At 46.3% G+C, this 24,474-nt stretch overlaps 1 protein-coding gene across 1 annotated transcript in view; it reads right to left on the bottom strand.

Annotated features, from left to right (window-relative positions):
• Positions 1-24,474, bottom strand: part of PLXNA4 (plexin A4) — a 507,966-nt gene that overhangs the window by 15,967 nt on the left and 467,525 nt on the right. Inside the window, exons 26-30 of the mRNA XM_036400402.2 lie at positions 15,699-15,802; positions 13,248-13,347; positions 9,982-10,172; positions 7,336-7,505; positions 3,994-4,206 (exon numbers count right to left, since the gene is read on the bottom strand). Of these exons, the coding sequence (XP_036256295.1) occupies positions 3,994-4,206; positions 7,336-7,505; positions 9,982-10,172; positions 13,248-13,347; positions 15,699-15,802 (778 nt within the window). The remainder of the gene's footprint in view (positions 1-3,993; positions 4,207-7,335; positions 7,506-9,981; positions 10,173-13,247; positions 13,348-15,698; positions 15,803-24,474) is intronic.

Raw genomic sequence — 24,474 nt, 5'->3', positions numbered from 1 at the left:
ATTAGGTCAACAGGAAATTACAAAAATTGGTAAATTTTAAAATTTCTTAATTAGTCATTGTCATGCATCCCAATTCTGAAGGCAACTCTTGACTCACCACAAAGAAGTAACTGAAAACAGGAGAAAATCCCACGCTAAAACATGAGCCAAACAAACAAATAAAAACCCTGAAGATTCCTGAAAGTCTTGATGTTGAAATCTTTTGGAATCAAATTTCCAGTTGACCACCCTGTGGACGTAGACCACTGGTGAGGCCAGAAGCTGCAACTATTCCCTTCCCAAGGCACAATCCCAGGTGGAAAACAAATATTTGAAGGATTGGAGGGAAGCTCTTTCATCCCTGCCTCCTCCTTCTCATGCCCTCCTTCTCATTCCCTGCTCTGAGTTTTGTGAGCCCTAAAGGTGAAAGAAAATAAAGAAAATAAAGAAAAGGAAGGAAGGATTCCAGGAAGGAAGGAAGGATTCCAGGAAGGAAGGAAGGAAGGAAAAGAAAAGGAAGGAAGTGGTGGAAGGAAGTGGCGGAAGGAAGTGGCGAAAGGAAGGAAGGAAGTGGTGGAAGGAAGTGGCGGAAGGAAGGAAGTGGCGGAAGGAAGTGGCGGAAGGAAGTGGCGGAAGGAAGTGGTGGAAGGAAGGAAGGAAGTGGCGGAAGGAAGGAAGTGGCGGAAGGAAGGAAGTGGCGGAAGGAAGTGGCGGAAGGAAGTGGCGGAAGGAAGTGGCAGAAGGAAGTGGCGGAAGGAAGGAAGGAAGTGGCGGAAGGAAGTGGCGGAAGGAAGGAAGTGGCGGAAGGAAGTGGCGGAAGGAAGTGGTGGAAGTGGCGGAAGGAAGTGGCGGAAGGAAGTGGCGGAAGGAAGTGGCGGAAGGAAGTGGCGGAAGGAAGGAAGGAAGTGGCGGAAGTGGCGGAAGTGGCGGAAGTGGCGGAAGTGGCGGAAGTGGCGGAAGGAAGGAAGGAAGGAAGGAAGGAAGGAAAGAAAAGAAAAGAAAAGAAAAGAAAAGAAAAGAAAAGAAAAGAAAAGAAAAGAAAAGAAAAGAAAAGAAAAGAAAAGAAAAGAAAAGAAAAGAAAAGAAAAGAAAAGAAAAGAAAAGAAAGAAAAGAAAGAAAAAGAGATGGCTTGGAGTAACCCAGCTCAGCTCCATTTCCAGACCTCTAAATCCAGGCATATTTTAATCCAGAGTGCCTCAAGTTGGGTACAATCTACCACTGACTAATTACCCTCTTAGAGTTTCCTCTTTGTCAAAGAAGTTTGTTTGATTTCAGGTTTTTCTGATTTACTCAACCACTTCTTAAACTCCCTGACTTTTTATCTCCTGATTCACTCTTTGAAGAAGTCTAGTGGTCTTGAAGGATGCCATCTCCAGCTGATGCTGACTACAGAAATAGCTCCAACCAGCACTGGAAGCCTTTGGATTTGGAAAAACTCCCTCAAAGCACAATTGCAGAACAGAGAGAAGGAATTCATTAGCTCGGGGTAGAACTCAAATTATATTTTATTCATCCCTGATAGGTTTTTTTCTTTCATCTCCCACAGCATCCAGGTGCCACTGCCTTGAGTCAGTGGAACTGACACACAAAAATAAAAGCAGGGAGGAAGCTCTAACCATATTCCAAAACCTGCAGTCTCCCCTTGGGCATCAGTTCAAGTTGTCAGACATCAGTGCAGATAACAACCCAGCACATGCTGGGGACAGGAATCCAGGGCTGTTTACAAGCAGCAGGAGGTGTTATGTACCTCGTTTGCAAACCCAGTTGTTCGGGAAAACTTCCAAGGAAATGCAGCACCTATTGCTGAAGATCACTGGGCACCAGGATTAAGCTCCAAAAAGTTGTAAAGTGAAATCAATACTGGGAAAAAAACCACCAAAATGGAAACTGCAGCTTTTTGTTTATCCAGAGGGAAAAGAAAAAAAAGAGAAAAAAAGGTGTTTGTTGCATAAGGAAATATCCCATTCTCCACTTAAATACCTCAGTTTGTCACTCAAATGTAGCATCTCCCGGGATAAAATCAACCACTTTGAGATGAAAAACATTATTTGTCTACAGAAACAGCCCAACCACACAGAGTGTTGCTAAAGCATCACTAGAGAATGACACCTTTGGGTCACTGTTGGTGCAAACTTGATTTCTAAATGGAACCTCCAACACTTGCTTCCCATTATCCAGGTCAATCCAGCAATCAGCCTCAATACATTCTAAGAAACTTGGACACGGTACCAAAAGTAGGTCATAATTAAGCAAGGTAGCTCATAAGAGCCTTGCAGGTTGCCTGGAAACGACATTTGCTGAAGTGTTTAACCACATCTAAAAATAATTGTCCAGACAAATCACAGACCAATGGGAGAATTGTTGGAAAAAAAGCTGCCTCGTGCCGAGTAGGGGACAGAGCTCTTTGATCAGCCACACTCCTGTCACAAAACGAGAGAAAATCATCCCCAGCAAAGGCAACACAGGGATTTATAGCACAGTGTGAGGTGTCTGCAGCAGCAGAGGCCTTGTACAGCCTGCAGGACATGGTGTCAACTTTAGGCCATGCCTGGGAAGTCATCCAGAGGAAATTGTGGCTGGAAGCTGGATGCAGTGCACAGGAATGATCTGTGGGATAAACCCGCCTTTGTACTTACAGAGCAGCAACTGCTCCCCATCTGTGCAGTTCCCAAACCTGTCAATAACACCAGGCAAGGGCAGAATATTGGAAAGCAAAGCCCAGCTCCTGCTGGATGAAGAACGGGATGAGCTGTTTGCTTGTCCTGGGGGAAACCCTATGGAAAACGAGGTCCCAACATGCTGCAGGAATAGATGTTTTGGTTGTATTCCCTGTGGAGCAGCTTTGCCAGGCACCTCTGCCTTGGTACAGCAGAGGAAGTACAGCCACAGGTCTTGGGAGTGTGGACAAAATGCTTGGAAAGACCTCTGACCTGACATAAAATACCTGCAGAGCTTCAGTCAGCAGCCTGTCAATTGTCTGGCATCTCACTCAAGGCACAGAAGAGCCTCCAAGGGAATTTGCTGGGGGATAATTATGAATCCCTTGGGATCTGGGCAGTGTGGGGACTGTCACAATGGTGCTGAGAGCAGCAAACCACTCCAGGCCTGTGTGGAAAGGCTGAGAAGCCCGGGTGCTTCCCAGGGCTCATACACATCACCTCCCCTTCCTTCCTCCCTCTGCCACTTCTCAAGAGTTTCTCCTCAAAGGAAACAATGATGGCAAACACCTTCAGCTCCCACCATTAGTTAAATTTCATCTCTGCTGCAAGGTAGAGGAATAAAAGGCTAAGGTGGAGATTTCCCCTTAGCAAAAGCCAAAGACAAAAAAACCCCAGGGGCAGTTTCCAAAAGTAACAGTGATGCTGCCTCCTACCTCCACCCACAAAGCAGAGCTTGGTTGTGTCACTCTAAGTCATTCTGTTGGAACCCTGGATGGTGAGAATTTGAGACTTTCTGTGCTGCCAGGCACTGACCCCCAAGAGAACACTGCATTTGACCTGAGGCTGTGGAGAAGCTTCCAAAATGGAATGATGGAACTGGGATTGTGGGTGTGCAGTTTGAACAGAAGTGTGTGAGATCACAGGGTGGGAAACTCAGAGTTTAAGGGTTTAGAATACAGTAATAGATATAAAGCAAGATGGAGGTTTTGGGGTGGTGGCTGGTCCTTTTTCTCCATGGGTTTGGGTAGTTTTTTGTAATTGGATAAAAAAGTCCACATTGCGGGCACGGGTGGTTGGTTATTGGGTTAAAAGTGAAAATAATTTAAGGTGTAGTTTTTTTTAATTGGACAGTTTATCCTTAAAAGATCTTGTAGAGATAGATATGGGACCATTTTGTAGCCTTGTTAAAGTACTGTAGAACTCTACTGTAGCTTGTGAGACTGTAACACAGATAAGAACTAATCAACATCTGAGTCCCAACACGAAATGCCGTCTTTGCGCATTTAATCCCGACCCTGACCCAGGCAGAAAAATAAGATAAAGAATCGACATAATTCCATAGCTGAAACTCACCTTTCCACCCAGTTCTTGTAGCTGGGGATGTCCTTGGCGTAGAGGAGCTTGTTGGAGGGGGAGTCTTTGCCCAGGCGGTGCTCTGAGGTGGAGCAGGAGTCCATGAAGGTCTGAGCCACCACGGACAGGCAGGCATCTGTGATGCTGTTTTTGTGAATGTCGAACACAAACTGGGGGTTCTTGATCATGTTGACCCAGAACCGCAAGGGGAGGCTGCAGGAGAGGTGGCAGAGGGGACACAGTCAGGGCACGGCTCACAGGAGACACCTCAGCAGCAAATGGAGGGTGGGGATCAAAGATCACGTTGTGGATATGAAGATTCTGGGATAAACTTTGCTATGCAATGAATTCCTCCCCTAAAAAGTCTAGGGATGGTAGAGACATCACCTTTTGTCCCTGTAATCTTTACAAGGCAGATTTTGTGAGTCTTCGAGTCAGTACAGTCTTGTTGAAGGTGCTCGTAAATTAATGGGAGTAAAATTTAGGTGATGACAAACACTCTGGATCTGGATATGAAGATTCTGGGATAAACATTGCTATGAAATGAATCCCTCCCTACCAAGCCTAGGGATGGTGGAGACATCACCTTTTGTCCCTGTAATCCTTACAAGGCAGATTTTTCTCAGTCTTAATACAATCTTGTTGAAGGTGCCCATAAATTATCGGGAGTAAAATTTAGGTGATGATGACAAACACTCTGAATCTCTCTGTGTTAAGTTGCAATGGAAAGTTGACCCTGTTGGTTGCTCCATCAGATGAAGACAGACATTGAACCCACAACAATTATTATGGTGTGGGTTATAAAGCACTGGAACAGGCTGTCCAGAGAAATTGTGGCTGCCCCTGGATCCCTGGAAGTGTCCAAGAACAGCTTGGACAGGGCTTGGAGCAACTTGGGATAGTGGAAGGTGTCCCTGCCATGGCAGGGGGTGGCACTGGATGAGTTTAAGGTCCCTTCCAACCCAAACCATTCTGGGATTCTACACATTTGTCATTGAGGGACTTGGCTTTTAGCCCTCACAGCAATCCCATGGGAAGAAAGGTAGGTAGAGCTCCCAGGTGGAGACTGGGAATTGCTCATGGCACACCCTGTGTGCTAGGACACCATGTCCTGTCACTCTCTGCTGCTCCAGCCCAAGCCTGCACAAGATCCCAGTACCCTGAGCAGGAAGCAGTTGCTACATGACAGGGAAAGCCCCATTGCCTCAAGGAGAAAAAAAAAAAAAAAAAAAAAAAAAAAAGGAGCTGGGAAACAAGTATCACAAGTATCACAGCCTTTGATATGAAAATATATCTGCCCTAACCAAGGAAATGCTATTCCAGTTGCAATCCAAAGCCCCTTTCCCCCTTTTTCTCCAAAGAGCAGCTCATTTGTATGAGATGCCCTGAGGTACATGTACCTCATACATGTACCAGCCTTTGCCTGGAGCCTTTTGTCAGGGCAGATGCACGGCAGTGATCAGGCCCAGGAGCTGGGATGTGTCATTGAACACAGAGCCCAGCCCCTGTCTCTTTCTCAGGCAGATTTCTAAATCTACCTTCACTCTGCATCATTTCAGCTTAGCAAATTCTCCTGATATCCAGGACAAACTCCCCAGTTCCTCCCATTTGCTCATTGCATTCACAACACTGTAAAAAACTCATCTCAAGCCTGATGGATTTTGGGTAACAACCTTCCTGACAGAGGGCTGACACTGTGTTTTCCTAAACCTCTGTGTGTTCTCCTGAGCAGCAAAATCACAGAACAAATGTAAAGGAAAGCCCCACACAGGGAATCTGGTCAGCCAAGTTCAGGAGAAGAGGGAGATGCTGGAAAACACAGAATTATAGAGTGCTTTGGGTGGGAAGAGACCTTAAAGATTATCCAGGTGTGGGGACACCTTCCGCTATCCCAGGTTGCTCCAAGCCCCATCCAACCTGGATTTGAACAATCCAGGGATGGGGCAGCCACAGCTTTTCTGGACAGCCTGTCCCACAAGTCCTCAGGGAAGAATAAGGAAAAAAAGAGCAATGAGACACAATGGAGTTGTGGGAATTTAGGCTGGGAATGGAGAATCATCACTGGGGGGATGAGGTGGATGGGTGAACCTTGCACAAGCCCTTGTGCAGGTGTTTGGTGAGGAGCAGAGTGTGTGTTTGTGTGCCTGGCTGCGGGGAGGGGAGAGGGGACGATGTCCCTGGCTGGGAATAACGGAGCCCTGTGATGCGACTTTGAGTTAATTTGATCTGATTGAACAGATTTCTTCACACTGCCCCTTTTCCCACAAACACACACACTCTGCCTTCCCCCCTCCCCCCTTAAATAAACCTCCTGCTCATTTAGGCTGAGTGGCTGCAATCAGCCTTAGATTAGTGCCGCAGATAATGTTAATAATATGCTAATGTTTCATTAGTTGAAAGCCTCTTTGGTGCATGGGGTTTCTTTTTTTATGTCACCGGCGCTGTGACGATCTGCCAACTGCATGGCTGGGAAAAGGAAAAAATGCATGAGCTGGGAGCCCCACGGCTCTCCTCTGCTGCTCCTTTTATAGTCCCTGTGTTTGCTCAGGAGAAGGGGAGGGAGCCATTCCCCAGGGAGCTCTTTCCAACCGGGAAACTCAGCAGAAAGGGGAATTTTGTCCACCGATCCTGGCTTTTCCCACTGTCCCATTGCAGGGATGAGGAGCTGGAGCAGGGGGCTGATGTCACACTTTGCCACGGATGTCACACTTTGTCATTGATGCCACCCTTTGTTACTCACTCCAAAGAACACTCACATCCAGCTCCAGGCCCTTTAAATACCTTGCACCATTGGAGATGCTCTCCTGGCCTCTACCCAGGAGGGTACAAATCTCCTGTAGGTGCTCCACATCCTCTGAGGATGTCTTGGATACCTTAAAATTCTCAGCTGCCCTGAGATACCTCTGTGTGGGCAAACAAATAGGGCTGGGAATTAAAACACCCAGTGCAGATGAAGGCAGTGGTGTTGAATCCTCTCCCATGCCTCCCTAGATATTCCTATGTGAGCCTGGGCATATTCTGGCATATTATGCATATTCCTATGCAGAGCCTGGGCACTGCAGCAATTAAAAACTTCATTTTTCCTCATCAAATCCCTCACAAATCCTGCCATTTCCATGTAACACAGGGCAAACTGGGACCTGTTTAGCCAAAGTGCTAATCCTTCAGATTTTGGGATCTTCTGACTTCTCCATTGGTTTGACAAGAACTGAGCCTCGTCCTTTGAGCCCCACACCAGGGTCCTCAGCTCTTCCAGCAGGCTGATGCCAACCACACTTCCCTCTAGTCTCCTTCCAGCCCAGAATCCATGCTGGGCTGTGCTGGGCTGTCTCACTCACTCACCAGTTGCTCTTCCAGGTGTGCCTCACGTGGGGGTCGTGGATGTTGTGCTTGTCTGCCTGCTCATCCAGGAAATCAAACATGTACTTGATGGCCAGGGGGAGGGCACTGCCACGGTGGGCAGTGCTGAAGATGGTCTCAAAGAGGTCGTCCACAAATTTCTGGAGGGTGCCCTGGTGGGAGAAGGAAGGAAGGAAAGAAGAACATGAGGTACAAAGTGGGCAGAGGATGTTGAATTTTGGTACCCCACTAAAACAGGGCAGGTCTGTGGATAAACCAAGGTGTGACTGAAAATTGAGGGCTCTCTAATATCAGTTAAACGTGACATGACCTGGGAATTTCAATACAAATGTCTTGAAGCAGGAATGTTTATCATCACAAGAACCATTACACCTCATTTCCACACTGATTCCTCTTTTTGCATCCCATCCTCAATGCTTTAGTGCATCCATGAGACAAAACCCAGCAATTTTCCAGGCTGGCTTTCACTCAGGACCATCTAACCTGTAGAAGGCTGTAGAGCACAGCAGAAGGTGTCACAGAGACAAAAAGGACAAGAGAACCTAGAGTGGTTAATGTGTGACCAGTGTCCTAAATAACACAAACTTCATTCCCAAGAGGCCTCCTCATCTTTTATTCCCCACGGGCAGGAGAATCCCAGACTGAGGGCTTGGAGTCACCCTTGTGAGGACAATTGACTTTCAGCAGGAAGGAGAGGAGCTGGAATGTCTGAGGGTGGCCAGGCTTGGAGAAGGAGACAGCTGAGGAGTTCTAGGCTGGGTTTGGGGTGGAACCAGGCAGGGCACTAAAATAACGGAAAATCGGTTGAATCTCCAACAAACATTCCCTGATATGAAAAATTTCCTCTCCTGCAATATACAGCTCTGCCCTTTCTCCAAGGCCTAGGGAAGAAATGTCTCCTTTCTAGAAACAAAGCCCCGGGTTCCACCAGAGTGACTCAAGTTTACCTAGAGCTAACAAACACTTAATTAGAAAGCTGGTGTCTCTGGCTGATTCACCACTTGATTTATTCTTTGGGAAACAAACAGAGGCACCTTTTGTTTGTGTGAACTCCTGCAGGGTGAACAAAGCCCTGCAGCACATCTGACTCAGAAAGGGCTCAGGAGGGGGAATCCTCTTGGTCTGACATGGAAGAGCTGCTCTCAGGTTCAGTTCCTGCAGGGAATTAGTTCTCTACATGCTCACCCTCACAAATGCCACAAAAACCTTTGAGGCTTTCAGGGGAGAGGCTCTTGGGTATCAGAGGTCAGGGATTTACCAGAATAAAAATCATTGTCAGTTTAACGAAGTCTTCCTGGGGATTGTATTACAGCAACTGCTCTCTCTCCTTCCCTCCCTCAAACGGTCACAATGAGAAAAGAAAATTGCTTGGCCCAAGAGGGGAAACAATAAAACCCCAACCTTCCTACTCTTTCTGTTGCTGTGCAGGTTTTGCAGCTGCTTTCCTGATATCTCCACAAAAAAAACCCCAAACAAACAAACAAAAAAAACCCCAAACAAACAAAAAACAAACCAAACCAAACAAACAAAAAAAGCAACAACAATAAAAAAAAATCCAACAAAAAAACCCAACCCAAGTGTTGAGTTTGTGACCCAGAACAGAAAGCAAATGCAGTTCAGTGGTGGGGTAGGGGCTGCATCCCCAGACAACATAAATCAGCACCAGTCCAATGCTTGCTGGTCTACACCAGCTGGGGCCTGAGCCCTGGGGAGCAACACTTTCCTTTTTCAACATTTTTCACATGCTGTGTGATCCATAAAAGCCTCCTGATGCCAGGGAATGGGGCATGGACCAGGGGCTGAAGACAAAGCTGCCTTTCCTCCAAATCCCTCTGCAGCTCAGCCAGCCTGAGTGAGGCTGCAGGGAGAGCCAGACATCAGAGGCAAAATGAGCTGAGGAATAAATGAGCAGGTAAATCTGGAAAGTAGGACTTAAACTAGTGATGGAAATGTGTCTGATGGGCAAACTCAGGCAGCATTTGCGTGAACACATGGAATTGTGTTTGTGCCTATTAATACCTGACAAAAATGAAAAAGTTATGGATGTGTTTGGAGACTCAGGTCAGGATGTCCCTGCTCTGCCCCCGCTTGATTTAATCTGTATTTTCTCTCTGTGCATGCTGAGTTTTCATGTCTCACTGTAAGGTCAATGTAACCCTCTCCAAGTCATCAGCACAAGAGTCTTTATTGGCCCAGGGAAAATGTGGAGGAGGATTTGTACCACAAAACTCAGGATTTTGTGATATAGGAGCCATTTCAGACTGTGAAGCCTGACACATCTATGGAGCCTGCTCTGAGCACCTGCCCTGGGTCCTCACTTGCTCAGTTTTGGTACAAATTACAAACCAGTATATTTGACAAGTCCAGCACCTCCTGCTGTGCTTTTCCCACCAATCTCATGGCCCTGGATTGTTGCTCCTCCTTGCTTTTCCAGTGTCTCTTTTTGGACTCTGCTTCCAAAGCTCAATCTCCTTCCCCACATGCTCAGAACTCTCCCCTTGCTTATCTCCCTTCCGTTCCTCTCTTTTTACCCAACTTTGGCATCCTTTGAGCGGCCTCTCACTTCTTGCCGACAAGAAATTCCACCCCGCTCTCAAACTCCCCTTGTCCCCTGCCCTCACCACGTACCTTGGTGGCCAGTAACCTGGTCAGGTAGATCTCAGAAACCATCTTGCTGCCTCGGTCACCCTCTTTTTGGTCTCCATGCTCGTGGTTCTTGACCAGGTGCCACATCTTGACGCCGCTCTCCAGGTCGGGGGTGATCATGGGGGTGCGCGAGCGGAGGCTGTCGGGGCTGCCCGTGTAGCGGATCATGTTTTCTGCAGAGACACACAAAAACAGGGGTCCCCCACGTGTCTCAGCAGCTCTTGGTGTTATAAGGAAAAGTTAAGTTAAATTAGGGTATAGTTCAATTATATTGTATTAATTATATTAATTGTATTATGTTAAGAGTCTGTCGCGGCTGCCCGTGTAGCGGATCATGTTTTCTGCAGGGATACACAAAAACAGGGGTCCCTCACATGTCTCAGCAGCTCTTGGTGTTATAAGGAAAAGTTAAGTTATGTTAAATTAGGGTATAGTTCAATTCTATTGTATTAATTATGTTATATTAATTGCATTACATTAAGAGTGGGGGGGGTTATTAGAATGTTCTAGGAGAAGCATCCAGGGTTTGGTGGAAGGGTGGTCTGGCGGGACAAGGCGAGCTCAAAGAGGGATTGCACCGAAGATCTGACCATCATTCGAAACCCTGCAGAAACGATTGGTCCAGAATGAAAGGCGTTAAAGACCAATCTTTAAAGATGGTGTTAAAAGACAGTGTTTTAACGGTGTTAAAGACCAATGAGAAGCCTGGAAATGGACCAATCACCATGTGGATCTAAAATGGACCAATCCTGGACTCGAAGGGTGCTATAAATGGGGGAAGTTCAGTTGGGTCAAAGTTCTTCTTTTTGGAAACTTGTTTTCTGGGGTGAACCCAGTGCACTTGGGGGTAGCTCACTGTTCTGTTTTTGGCTCGCTGTGTGGGTGCTTGGGCTTATCCTGGGTACTCTGTTCCTTGCAGCTATTTTAATAAATGAGAACCTCTTTCTCCAGAGAAAGTTTGGCCTCGTTCATATTCATAACATTGGCATTGGAGTTTTCAGGAGTTCTGTTTGTGACGTGCCACCAAAAGTGTTTTTCAAAGCATTGTCCACGTGGTTGGCTCAGCAACCACGAGCCAGGTGTGATGTTAATGTCTACACTACTAAATTAAGTGAGGTTCAAACAATGATTCCCAGCTCTCTATAATCTTTGCCTCTTATCATGTTCCCTGGCAAGTGGTACTGTCACTGTCAGACACTTTGATTCAGCGGTAGCACCAGTTCTTTTTGGTAACCAGTTCCTTATGTGACTGGTTTTCCCATATTTTATCCATGCCATGCCATGCAGCTTAACAAAAAAATATTGATGTCTCTAATGTGATCTCTTTTTTAGCTCCTCATCCCCAGATTTAGAAGGAGCTGCCTCCCTCTCCCTCCCTTGGTATCAAAGCAAACAATTCCTGCCCAGCCATCCTCACTCCCTGCTCCAAAATCTTGTTTTGACAGAAATCAGCCAGAACCCCAGGTGGACAGCCACAAATTTCCTCTCCAAGAATATTTTAGGCTCAAAATTTTACCTTTCTTTGCCTCTGAGTGATGGCACAAGGCATTCCCCTCTCCTTGACCTTCCAGCAATGTTGCCTTTTCCAACCATAATTATCAGAAGTGTTGCACCTTTCTATAGCAAGATCTGAATCAGCCTCATTAATGCATTACCAATCTCTACATATTAATTATCAGATGGAATATCCTTTTTCTCTCTGGATGCTGTTTTCTTAATTGCAATTAACAATCACTTTTTGACCCACCACATCTTCTCCTCCCCCTGCCTCCTTCCCTATTCCCTCCTCCTGAAAAAATCAAATGGCAAAAGAATTAAAGAAATCCAACAGAAATTAACCCCCCTCAAGTCTTCCTTTCCAAAGGTCACTGTGTCTTTCAGTAATTGCAACAACATGGCAAAGAGGATGAATATTAATAAGGCCTCATGGATCATTTATGTCCTTGGAGAAAGTGGAAGGGGGCACCTCTGGACATTGAGTAACTGCTCTTTTCTTTAAGATAAAGGGAGTAAGGAGGATTGGAGATGCTTCCATAAATTAAAAATATTAATAAAGTGATATGACAGCAGCATTCAGGTTGGAGGGGGGTTTGCAGCACTCTGGTTGTGCATCAGGGATGTTTTGCTTTGCTGTCCAGCATCACCTTAGTGGCACACGGGCTGGATGCAGTTCAAGTGCAGGGAGGAAGGTGTGGAGGGGGTGGGTGACACTCAGGAGGTCCCTGTTGGCCCTCCAGAGGAGTTCCCACCTGAAGTCCCTTCCACAGCTGTGTCACTCTGCTGTCTCACAGGGACAGTGGGAACAGCAATCCACTGCCTTGAGATCTGCTGATAAAGACCTCAAACTCTAAAGAGTGTCATGTGGTGATCTAAGAGGGAGGCAGCTAATTATACAGACTCCTCCTTTCATTAATGAGGGAGGAGAACCTCCCAGGAGCAACCACTTGGACCAACACTTTGAACGAGCTGCCAGAGTTTTAGATGGCTAAATCCTCTCCTCCTGCCTTATTTCACCAACTAATCACCCACCCATCATTTTCCCTGCTGGTGCTCAGAGTCTGGTGACCACTGTGATGTTTGGGATCTCTTCCCAGTGCTCTCCCAGTCCATCCCAGCACATGTGTCAGGACCCAGGACATTCCTCTGGCTGCCTTGGGTGATTCCAGACCCTGGCAGGGGGCTCAGAGACCTTGGCACGGAGTCACAAACACCTGTGCCTTGGATTTTAGCCCATGGAAACAATTACCAACTTTGTGTGAGGATTTACAAGCCACAAGAGTTTGAGTAGAATGATAGTGAATTTGTCACAGGGTGAAAATGTAGAATTTTGGGGATTTAGAATGGGGGTTCAGGAGGCAAGATGGAGGAATCTGAGTGTCCTTCTTCTCCTTCTTCTTGTCCTCCATTTTCTGCTGTGACGTTGGCACTTCTGGATTGGTTTAGAGTAGAGCCAGACTGTCTAACATAGGTGATAGGTATTGGAAAATTATTGTAAATAAAGTACAGGTAGTTCTTAGTATAAAAAGCCAACACCACCCCAAGGGCAGGGACTGTGCCACAACCCAACCTGCTGGACAGACCTCAGCAGGTCAGAGAAAGAATGGAATAGATAAGAGAAAATAAACAACCCTGAAAAGCAGAACTGAGGAATCTCGACTTCTTCTTCGGTTGTGGGGCTGGGAGAAAAGACTTTCTAATACTTTGGGGGTTATTTCAACCACAGAAACCCAAGACACACAAACCCTTACCATACTTGCTGGCTGACGTCCGGGACACCGTGGAGTTGTTGACTGCATTGTAGGCAGTGACTTGCTTGGAGACCAAAGCCACCACAGATCCATCTGGGACCTGCATTAAAAATAGGATAAACTGAGTCAATAAACTTTTGAAAAGTGGCTGAGGACCATGCCTAGGGCAGCATGAGCTGCAAATCAGTGTCTCTGTAGGCAGGGCACAGTTTACCCTCAAAGCTTTGATTTCTTGCTTTGTTGAGTTGGTCTAGTAATAAAAAGGGACAAAATCTGCAGCCAGAATCTGCACTTGGACAAAGGGACAAGTGGTGACAAACAGATTCTGCTCCATCCAGGCCCTGATTCAAAGCCCAGTGACGACAGTGTGAGTCACTGAGTCATTTAGGTTGGAAAAGGCCTTTAAGATCATGGAGTTCAACCATTAATCAGCCCCACTGTGTTCACCACTAAGCCATGTCCCCAAGGGCCACATCCAGAGGCCTTTTAAGCACTTCCAGGGGTGGTTTTTGCATTAACCTCAGTAAATCTGACAATAGGTTCATCCCAGGGAAGCTCTTAGGCAGAGAAGGAGCATGAGAATAATAAAATCATCTGAGCTACTGCAAACAGGCTTGGCTGTTCCATTAGGATGATAAAACTGATGTGAAATGTTCCATTCCTTCCTCCTGGATTGCAGGTGATAATCTGGGTGCCTGGTTCAAACATTCCTGTCTGCAATGTTCCACTATGATCCTGTCACCCTTCCCTGTGACAAAGGCACTGCTGGGCTGAAGGGACAGCCACAACTTCTTTCTCTTTGTGGTGTCAGAGGGTGACAAAGCAGCAGGTTTGGAGTGCCCCATGTCCAGGATGTCGTGGGACAATGTTTTGAGGGACCACGGGACTTTTTTAAAGGAGCCAGGCTTTCTGTTTCTACAACAAGGCAAATCATGTGGGTCCCATGTCAGAAATGTTAACAAGCCCATGGCTCAAAAGAGCCATATCAGGAACATCTGTGATAAATAAGACATCATAAAGAGGAGATGGGTAAAAAAAATCCCTTCTAACGACATCTAACTCTTGTCTGTGTAATAATAATAATAATAATTAGCACTTGCATGGAGTTTTTCATCTTCAAAGCACTGCAGAGGCTAATTAAATAGCCCCTCAGCTATCACAGAAGGCAATTATTGGCTCTTTGTAGTTTTAGCCCCACACCGCAGATGGGGAAACTGAGGCAAAGGCAATCTCAGTGTCTGTCCCAGCATGATCTGTGTCAGCCTCCAGGACAGCCAGGAAAATGATGTTTCCTGAGGACCTGGCCCAGCTCATCATACAGCTGGGAGCTCATTGCCTGAAGCAAAGAAAACATGGAAAAAGCACAGAGAGGGAAGAAAATTATGCCTGGTTTGCTGATGAAATAAAGCAGGAAACATCCTTGCTCTGTCTGGGGGAAAAAGAAAATCAAATCAAAATCAGCCAGCAATGCTTTAGTCAATCTGAAGTAAAAGTTTTGTTTCCTTTTCAAATTATTGCTTGCTGCCTCCTCAGCTCAGCTCTTAAGTGACAAGAGAAAATAATCTTGTTATGAAACAGAGGTTGCTGAGGTGTGATGGAGGAAATGACAAAATCGTCAGCATCGGATTAAATTTAATGAGGTCTGTTTTGCTGGTGGTTTTTTTTCAAGGGAGAAGACTTTGACCAAAACTTCACTTTTTTCATTAAAAAATCTACCACTTGTGTAAGACATTTTCAGACATCTCTAACCCTCTATTATGAATTTCAGGTCATGCAGGGAGGAAGGGAAGCAGAGCAGGTCACTTGGAGCAGGTTAAAGATCAAAAAGTTCCTTGCAATAACAACTCCACTGCTCCATGCTCTCCAGCCATGCCATTTTCCACCTCCCTTTTCCAGCCACCAAGCCTCCCTCTTTCCATTTTTCCCTCTTCCTTCTGATTTCTGCTTGCATTAAAAGGTCATGGATACATTGGAAAAAGGGGCATGAGAGGCCTTGATTTGTTTGCCTGCATGAGAAATGTTAACTTGTGTTGTTCTCATCTCCTGTTCACCACCTCCACTCACCAGGGGTGTCCTTTGAGAGGGAAAAAAAGATTTTTTTTCTACCCTTGGCTTCCTCTCTAGTGCTGTTCAGGATAAATGGGACAAGGACAGCATGGGGGTTCTGCCCAGTTACTTCCCACTCAACCACTCCTTACCTCTGCTCCCTAGCACAATAAAAACCACAGAATTATTAAGGTTGGAAAAGACCTTTAAGATCATCGAGCCCAGCTGTTCACCCAGCACTGCCAAAGCCACCACCAGCCCACCTCCCCAAGTGCCACATCCACAAATCTTTGAATGCTCCCAGGAGTGCTGATTCCACCACTTCCCTGGGCAAGACAGTAACATTTTGCTTTTTGCTTTGGCAGAAAGAAGACCCAACTCCTGCCCACTCTCTCCCACAGATACCTGGTAGTGTGCCAGGGTGTTGAGTCTCTTCCAGTCGTTCTCTATCTTGGTGGTGATGTCCTCATCCTGAAGGATCATCCTCGCCCCGCTCGCCTGCCGCCACTCTGCAAGGAGAAAATAAATAAATAAATAAATAAATAAATAAATAAATAAATAAATAAGACAGGTGTTTGTTGCCTTTTTCCCAACCTGGAAATGAAACTCGAGATAATTTTAGTAATATTTAGTAATACAAGAGCTGATCTTGCTTTGAAGGCCTTCAGGGGCAGTTGTGGAAAGATGTCCACAAAAGTCTCCACCCCTCCCAGGGGGGAGTATGATTGCATAGGTTTTAGGAAATTAGCATAATTGATAAAAAGCACCAGTTAGGAGGACAAGTGGTGATGCAATTCCCTTCTCTAGAGCCTCCCCTTGGCACTGGATGTACTTTGTCCATGAGAATGTAACTCAAAAAGTTGTTTTCAACCTTGATTCCCAGGAAGAACCAAGATAGCATTGGGACCCTGCACCTCCTGGGGCTTGGGGCTCTGGGATTTGTTTTGTCTTTCTGCCTAGGGAAAGGCCATGGAAAATGACTGGGAAATCGAGCCACAAATATAATAGGCTACAGGGCTACCAATATATGTGTGAATTCACAGAATTCCTGGGCTGGGAGAGACCCTCAAGGCCATGGAGTCCAGCCCAGCCCTGGCACCCAGTGCCACATCCAGGCTGTCAAACACACCCAGGGCTGGGGACTGCACCACCTCCCCAGGCAGCCATTGCAGAACTTGATCCCCCTTGCTGGAAAAGCTTTTTCCTGCTCTCCAACCTGAGTTTCCCTTGGCACCGCTCGAGGCTGTGTGCTCTGGTTGTGTCAGTGCTGCTGGAGAAAGAGCCCAGGCTCAGCTGAGCACAGGCACCTTTCAGGAGCTGCAGAGAGCGATGAGTGAATAATACAGGGAGCATAGAAAGAAAAAGACAAAAACCAAATGTCATCACAGGGACAGAGCCCTGGCACTCTCTGTGCCCAGAATCCACGTGGACACACCTGTGCGGGCACATCACTCATCATCTCTACACCCTGATTACTCACAGTCCTTAACTCTTGATTTACTCACAGCTCTCTTGTGCTCCAACACGGCTGTCCCCAAGACCAGCCTGCCCTTGCTGTGTTTGTCATCCCCATGGGACAGGAGCAAATGCCACTTGTTCCAGGGACAGAAATCCTGGTGCTGTCTCCTTTCACAGCACAGACAGAGCCTTCAGCAGTGCCTGAGATCTGTGTCTCTACCAGGACCCAGCCCAGACAGGGGTCCCCTGGGCACAGCAGAGTCTGGTTGGGCACAGAACCCCTGTGCTGAGCTCAGCTCATGCCCACTGGTGCTCCCAAAATGCTTCTTCCATCTCAAATCCATTGATGGGCAGCAGAAAGCCCTTAGGTACAGGCATGGCAATGTCCAAAATTTTTTTATATATTTTTCATATGTTTGTAGCTGTGTAGATTGCTATTCCATAGTTACCTATCTCCTAGGATTTTTCCTGCCCTTCCTCTTAGATTTTAAAATAATAAGCTGAGCTTCTAACACATTCCTGAAATACTGTTTAGTCTTATTTTCAAGGAGAGGACCTACAAGAAGAACATTTTGTTTTCTGGTCAGAATCTGAGAAGACACAACAAGAAATGGGGCAAAGAAGCCCTGGATCAACTCCAATGGAGCAGAATCCAGAGGGAAAACTGCCTGAATTCTGAATCCAGGGGGAAAATTTCCTGACCAGCTGCTCTTCCAATTGGCAAATGTTTGTTAGTTATGATAATTTGTTAAACTTATAAAACTTAGAAAAGGCAACACTGGGTGTACCCATGACCACTGAGACCCCTGGAAGCTTCCAGATAAAGGTCTGCTTTTTATTTTAGTATTTTAACTCCATTGCAAGAGTTTTTCTCTTTTGATATTAGGCAACAATAGCAGGGGCACAACTGGGGGGAAAAGCCAGGGACAGATCCAACTTCTGCTCCATGGAGGATGTAAATTTTACAAGTCTTCAGCACCTGCTTGTGGGCAGGAGGGCTCTTGCTGCTGCCACTTCTGCAGCCTCTGCCCTGGAATGATGAATTCCTGCAGCACTGGAGCAGCCCCTCACTTCCCAGGGTGCCATTTTTTGCTCAAATCCTGAAGAACACTCCATAAAATGACAGAATCATTAAGGTTAGAAAAGACTTCTGAGATCTTGGAGCCCTGAGGAGGATTGCTACAGCTTTCCTCACAGAGGGCTCATGGAATTGCCTAAAGCAAGGAAAACATGAACATGACCAAAAGGAGAGGAATTCTTCCTGTGCCTTCATCAACCTGGACCATTCTTGGTTGTCACGTTTCAGTCACAGTGACCCAACCAAATACAGCTTAGCCAGAGCCACAGCAAAAAGCCCATTCATTTGCAGGAGTTAATTAAAATGAACTCTTGGATATGGAGACTTCACCTGCCACCCTTGTTTGTTTTTCCCAATATAAAAATGCAAGGACCGTTGCGAATTTCTCTTGGTTTCAGCACTTTTCTTATCACATAATTAAAATGCAATGGGAAAGCTGCACTTGCCTTTATTATTCATTGAAATTAGCAGGGAGAGGTCAGCAACTGTGTTTATTGCTGGGTGTTACTTTGGCTGGAGACACTGAGGGTGAGCAAAGGTTGTGTTGGCTGAGAACTGATCCTGAACTGCCCTTCAGCTCCTGCAGCTCCTCACATCCTCACCTGCTGGGGTGGTTTTGCATGGGAGGCATTGATGGAAGGGATGGAGAGCTTCTAGCTACTAGAAAACTGTACACACTCTTGTGAAAAACAAATGTTAAAGGTGAAAGAAGCTCAGGAACGTTAAGGAGGTAGAGATACCACCTACAAGTAAGCACAAGACCAAAGAATAAACCTAACCATAAACAGCGTTTCTCAGATTATCCATAACTGTGAGACTACCATCAAACAAACCAAACAAATAAAAGCCATACAGAATAGCAGACAATAGTCCAAATATGAATATAGAAAAGCCTAACAAGTTAACTACATCACACTACCCCAAACACACCAAGGTAAACAGTGTGTACTCACAATAACAAAAACCACCACTAAATAATTAGAGACTTACCCTACACTTCATGCTATGTCCTGTAACACCATCTTAGGTCTTAAAAAACAAGTCCTTTAAAAACATAAAATCCCTAAAAAAATTGAATCAAGCAACAAAACTCACTTCAAAACCAGCCTTATCAGCACCCAAACTAAAGAACATAACATTGAGTGTACCATATCCCATACCATACACCAAATATAAAGTAAAGAAATAGAATAAACTGTTGAAAACCACTGCACCTACATCACCCCTGTGGGGTCTGAGGATGATGCTCTCTGCTCATTTCCACCTGGGCCAGATCCCTGCCATCCAACTGCTCCCAGACACTGCTTAGAAGAGCAAAAAATGCTGAAGTTTGGGCTGGGATGGGAAATGGTGCTCTTAGAAAGTGCCCCACTCATGGCCAAAGCCAATTCTGCTGTCACAGAGTGTTTCTTGTGTGCCTTTCTCATGGGGTCATGGGGACAGTGTCACTTTGTCCTCCCTCCTTCATGGCTCTGCATATTCCTGTTTCTGAATGTTTTCTGCCCTGGCTCACCTTTGGAGAGACACACACTCGTGTTTTGGGAGGGATGCACAGGTTTTTGAGCACAGCTTTCCCTATCCTGGGCTTTATTTGTATCCCAGGGCTGGGCAAGGTGCTCAGAGCAGATTTCCCCCTGCTCCAGGGACACCCTGAGATGTTTCCTCAAACCTTTTGTGCAGAGAATCAGGGGATTCCTGAGCCCTTCCTTGGCCTTGCTGCAGAGAAGGGCTGTGTGAGGAAGACTCAGGGCCAGCCTGACTGCACAAAACAAGGAGGAAAACCTCCAGGGCAGGCTTGGAGTCTCCAGTCTCAGTTTTACAGCCTGATTTCCCTGCCCAAACACAAATCACTTCACCTCTGATAGTTCACTGAGCAATGGGAAGGGAGAAGGTGACCCTGCCATCCATGCTCACAGCATTAAGTGAGCCCTGCCAGCTCTGTCCTGCTGGCAGCACCCTGTCCCCTCTCTGCTGGGATCCAGCACAAAGGACAGACACACTCCAATCCAATTTGTTACACTCCCACCTTCCAGGGAGAGGGAGGAGAGGGGGAGGGAGGTAAAAATCCCATTAACTTTATCAAGCCTTCCAATCAGGAGCAGTGGTAAATGCAAACTCAGGAGACAGCTGCTGTGAAGCCTTTATATTTCATTCAGCAGATAGTGTATCTTTTTATTGCACGCAGGAATTACTTCTTTGCTCCTTTTTTTCTCTCTCTTTTTTTTTTTTTTTTTTTTTTAAGGAACAACCTTTCTGTTAAACTTGACTGGGAAAAAGGAAATTCCAGGGCCCCTTTGGCAATGAGGTGAATGCAGCAATGCCTGGCTAGGGGGTGACTCTGTGGGGAGAGGGAAGATGGGGAGATGTCACCCTGCACCTCAAATCCTACAGGAAATGTTACATCTCCCTCTGATCCAGGTCTAGGAAGAGAGGAGAAACTCAGCTCTGTTTCTGGGGTGGAGAAAGGGATGGGAACAAAAGTTTATCTCAGAACATGGAGCTGAAAAATGACAGAGAAATATTTCATCCTGTATGGAGTGAATCATAGAATCACAGATTGGTTGGGTTGGAAGGGACCTTAAAGATCACCCAGTGCCACCCCTGCCATGGCAGGGACACCTTCCACTGTCCCAGGGTGCTCCAAGCCCTGTCCAGCCTGGCCTTGGACATTCCAGGGATCCAGGGGCAGCCACAGCTTCTCTGGGTAATCTGTGCCAGGGCCTCAGCACCCTCAGAGGGAAGAATTTCTGTCTTAAAATCTAATCTAAAACTCCCCTTCTTTTAGTATTAAACCATTTTCCCTTGTCCTGTCACTCCAGGCCCTTGCTCAGAGTCCCTCTCCAGCTCTCTTGAAGCCCCTTTAGGCACTGGAAGTTGCTCTGAAGTCTCTCTGGGGTCTCCTCCAGCTCTCCCAGCCTGTCTTCAGGAGTCATGAATGCAAACTCTCTGTCTTACCCTACACATACTGAAGTTAGACCCAGTCTAAATGCTTCGAGTTTAAATGAACCCACATCCCAGCACTGCAGGGCTGGTGAGGCAGTGAAATCTCACCTGGCATGGTCCACAATGAACCTGGGACAGCATCACTGAGAGCAAGCCAAGCCAACAGCTCCCTCCCTCCCTCCACCTCTGACCTCAGCACCACCTTCCAAAAAGCATCCAGACCCCAGGGAAGAGCAAACACCTCGGCATGAAGCCACATTCCTGTTTTGTGACCCTCACACCTTGCTGCTTTCCCAAAGATGGGGTGTTTCATGTGTGGGAGAGATCTTTTAAAAATGATAATAACAAAAATCATCACCGTGGAAAGAAGTCATTACTCAGAGGGCTCCAATTTGGGGGTTTGGACTAAAACCTAACCTCAGGGTGTCCAAAAATCAAGGCTTTCAGCTGACAACCCCCTCCAGGAGTTGCCTGGGCAACTGCCAAACGTTGTGACATTTGCCACACACACAAGTCCCTCTGCCTGCAGCTACCCCGCATTTAACAGCTCAAAACAACTCATTAGCTTGTTTGCTTTCTGCCATGTGAGCAATCTGGCCTGAGCATGGACAGAAAGCCCAGAAAATGGTGATGGGAGCAGGAAATGATGCTGCTGTTTGAAAGCCACGGGTTCCAAGGCCAGATTGCAGCCATCTGCTCTGCCCTGCTCTGCTCCAGCCCCTCTGCAGCCCTGAGCTCAGTGCAGGCTGATCCTGAGAGCTCTGGGATGGCTCCTGAGGGCCTGCAGGGCTTTCTGCACTCCCCTTGCTGCCTTCAGCATCTCTGAAGGATGCCAGGTGCCAAGGAGCATCATTTCCTTGAGGAAAAGCTGGGATGGAGCTGTGGCTGGGTGTGTGGACCCTCTTGTATTTGTGCTCCCCCCAGATGAAGGAAGGAATGATGAATCTGACTCAATGTTCTTAGAAGGTTATTATATTATATTATATTATATTATATTATATTATATTATATTATATTATATCATATCATATCATATCATATCATATCATATCATATCATATCATATCATATCATATCATATTATATTATATTATATTATATTATATTATATTATATTATATTATATTATATTATATTATATTATATTATATTATATTATGGAATACTATACTAAACTGTACTAAAGAATACAGAAAGGATACTTATAGAAGGCTAAAAAGATAAGAATGAAAACTTGTGACTCCTTCCAGAGCCCCAACACAGCTTGGCCCTGATTGGCCAAAGAGTAAAAACAATTCACAGCAGAATCCAATGGAACAATCACCTGTGGGTAAACAATCTCCAAACACATTCCACATGTGAGCACAACACAGGAGAAGCAAATGAGATAAGAATTGTTTTCCTTTTCTCTGAGGCTTCTCAGCTTCCCAGGAGAAAAATCCTGGGTGGAGGGATTTTTTTAGAGAATGTGAATGCTACACTCTTGTTCCTGTTTCACCCATGCTCCTCCCACCTTGTTATCTGCATTGCTGCTATCTTCTACTGGATAAGGGGTTTTTAGTTTATATTTTAATTGTTTCCCCCCCGAGCTGCCTCATCGAGAGGCATATATAAATTAGTTTATATTTTAACAATTAAAATATAAACTAATTTAATTGTTTCCCAGAGCTGCCCAATAGCCAGTCTGCTGTCACTGTGGGCAAGCCTGTTCTCTGAGGGGGTGCACATGCTCATGCCAACTTTCCGGAACTTTCTGCTCCTCAGCACCACTCAGGATGTGATAAAATCACAGATTGGGCTGGGTGGGAAGGGATCTGAAAGTTCCAACCCCTTCCTGTGGACAGCTTCCACCAGACCAGGTTGCTTCAAGCCCTGTGCAGTCTGGTCTTGAAGAGGTCACTATTTCCTAAGCCAGCAGCAATTCTGGATGCAGAATTGTCAGCCTCCAGCTGGAAACTTGCACACACACACACACACACACACACACAACACACGCTTCTGGTTCCCAGAACTAAAGTGGAATCCAGTTAATCCCTGTACTTACAGTGTGCAGGTAAAATTCCTGCATCTCATTATGGACACATCCTTCACCGTCACAGCAGAACAAACAATCCCCAGCCACACCCAGCCTGAGACCTGCAGGAATTGCTCTCTGTGACCACCAGATGGGCCAGGAGATGTGGCTGTGAACACCATTCCTGTGGTGTGCTGTGCCCTGGCACCCTGCCCTGCCTTCCCCCAGGCTCTCCCCACCTCTCAGCACTCCAGAGCCATCGTGGGTCCTTTTCTGGATGATGTACGTGATCTGCTCTTTACTGCTGCTGGTTTTGGCAGCTTCTTTCGTTATTCTAACTGCCTTTGATGGGCAATTTCTGTCAGGAACTCCTCCCTCCCCTACACATACGCACACTCAGACACTTAACTTCAATCCCTGACCTCTCATTGCTGCCTTCATTATTGCTGTGAATCGTTTCTTGGCCTTGGTCCATTCCTTCTCCTTTTGGTTCCTCTACAGCTCAGCTGGTTTTATAGACTTCATCATTTTACAGCCCAGTCTCTTTCACTGAAGGTCACTGAGAGCAAATTCTGGCAGATTCAGCCACAATGGAGTCCCCAGCTCTCCACCAGACATCTCAGCAATGGCCTGAGCAGATTTTTCTACAATTTTTCATATCCTCCAGATTTCTCTACATTTTTTCCATATTCTCCAGGTGTGGTACAACACCTTCCTGTGGACACCAAATTCAGATTACTCCCAGCATTCTCTCTCCAGGTATCTTTTTTCCAGGGATCTTTGGCAAGAGAACAAGAACAGCCCCACTCATGCTTTTTCCAGACCTTTGCCAAGGATGAATTCTCTGGGCGGAAAAGCATGGTACTGGTCTTTTTAAGGCCAAATATTTCCTAAGCCAGGAGCATAAACATCACCAAAATGTCCCCTCTGCCCTCTCACTGTGATTTCTCTGCCTTGCAGGGGGTGTGGAGAGAGGCACTTGCTGTTCTTTAAAATGATCTGAGCTGCCCTGCCAGGCCAGCAGCTGGGGCAGAAGACCCCAACATCTCTGCAGGTGCTGAGCAGTGTCCCCACACCAGCACCCAGCTGGAAGGTGACAGTGGGTACTTGATCTGGGTTATCCTGGAATTTCACAGGGATGCATCAACTTTAGAAGGTGCCAGGAAAACTCTGCCTGAGTGAGCCACACTCAATCCCACCCTGGCTGCAGTAATCCTTGCTTCCCTCTTTTCCAGCTCAGCTGGAAGAAGGAGTAGGGCAGGCAATTCTTCAAAGGGCTGTTCTTGTGTAGGGGGATACAGTATGGGTAAATGGAAGTGGTCTGGAATGTAATCTTATCCCCCAACGAGTTGCAGTTTAACCAAATTAGAAATTAGGAGCAGGCCTGATGCTAAGAGGCCACACCCGTAGCCAATGAGAACAGTATTATAAAAGAGAGGATTGGTGGGATCAGGAGTCAGATGGTTACTGCAAGGACCAGGAAGAGTCAGTGCTTAGAGGAACTGCCTATGAGAAACACTGAGGAGGTGTGAAACTCTGGTGATGTGGAATCCTTGCACTATAATGATAATAGACCTCTTGATATATAAGACAAAATTCTTGTGCTCCAAGCACAGATGGGGCAGTTGGTGACCCTTGAAAACCCCAAAACGCCTCTTTGCTCTTTGTCCAGAGCAAAGTCTCTGGAT

Source organism: Molothrus ater, chromosome 5, assembly GCF_012460135.2.
Source record: "Molothrus ater isolate BHLD 08-10-18 breed brown headed cowbird chromosome 5, BPBGC_Mater_1.1, whole genome shotgun sequence".
NCBI lineage: Eukaryota > Metazoa > Chordata > Aves > Passeriformes > Icteridae > Molothrus > Molothrus ater.
The sequence above is the reverse complement of the archived record's forward strand: the minus strand, read 5'-3'. Positions and strand labels throughout refer to the sequence as shown.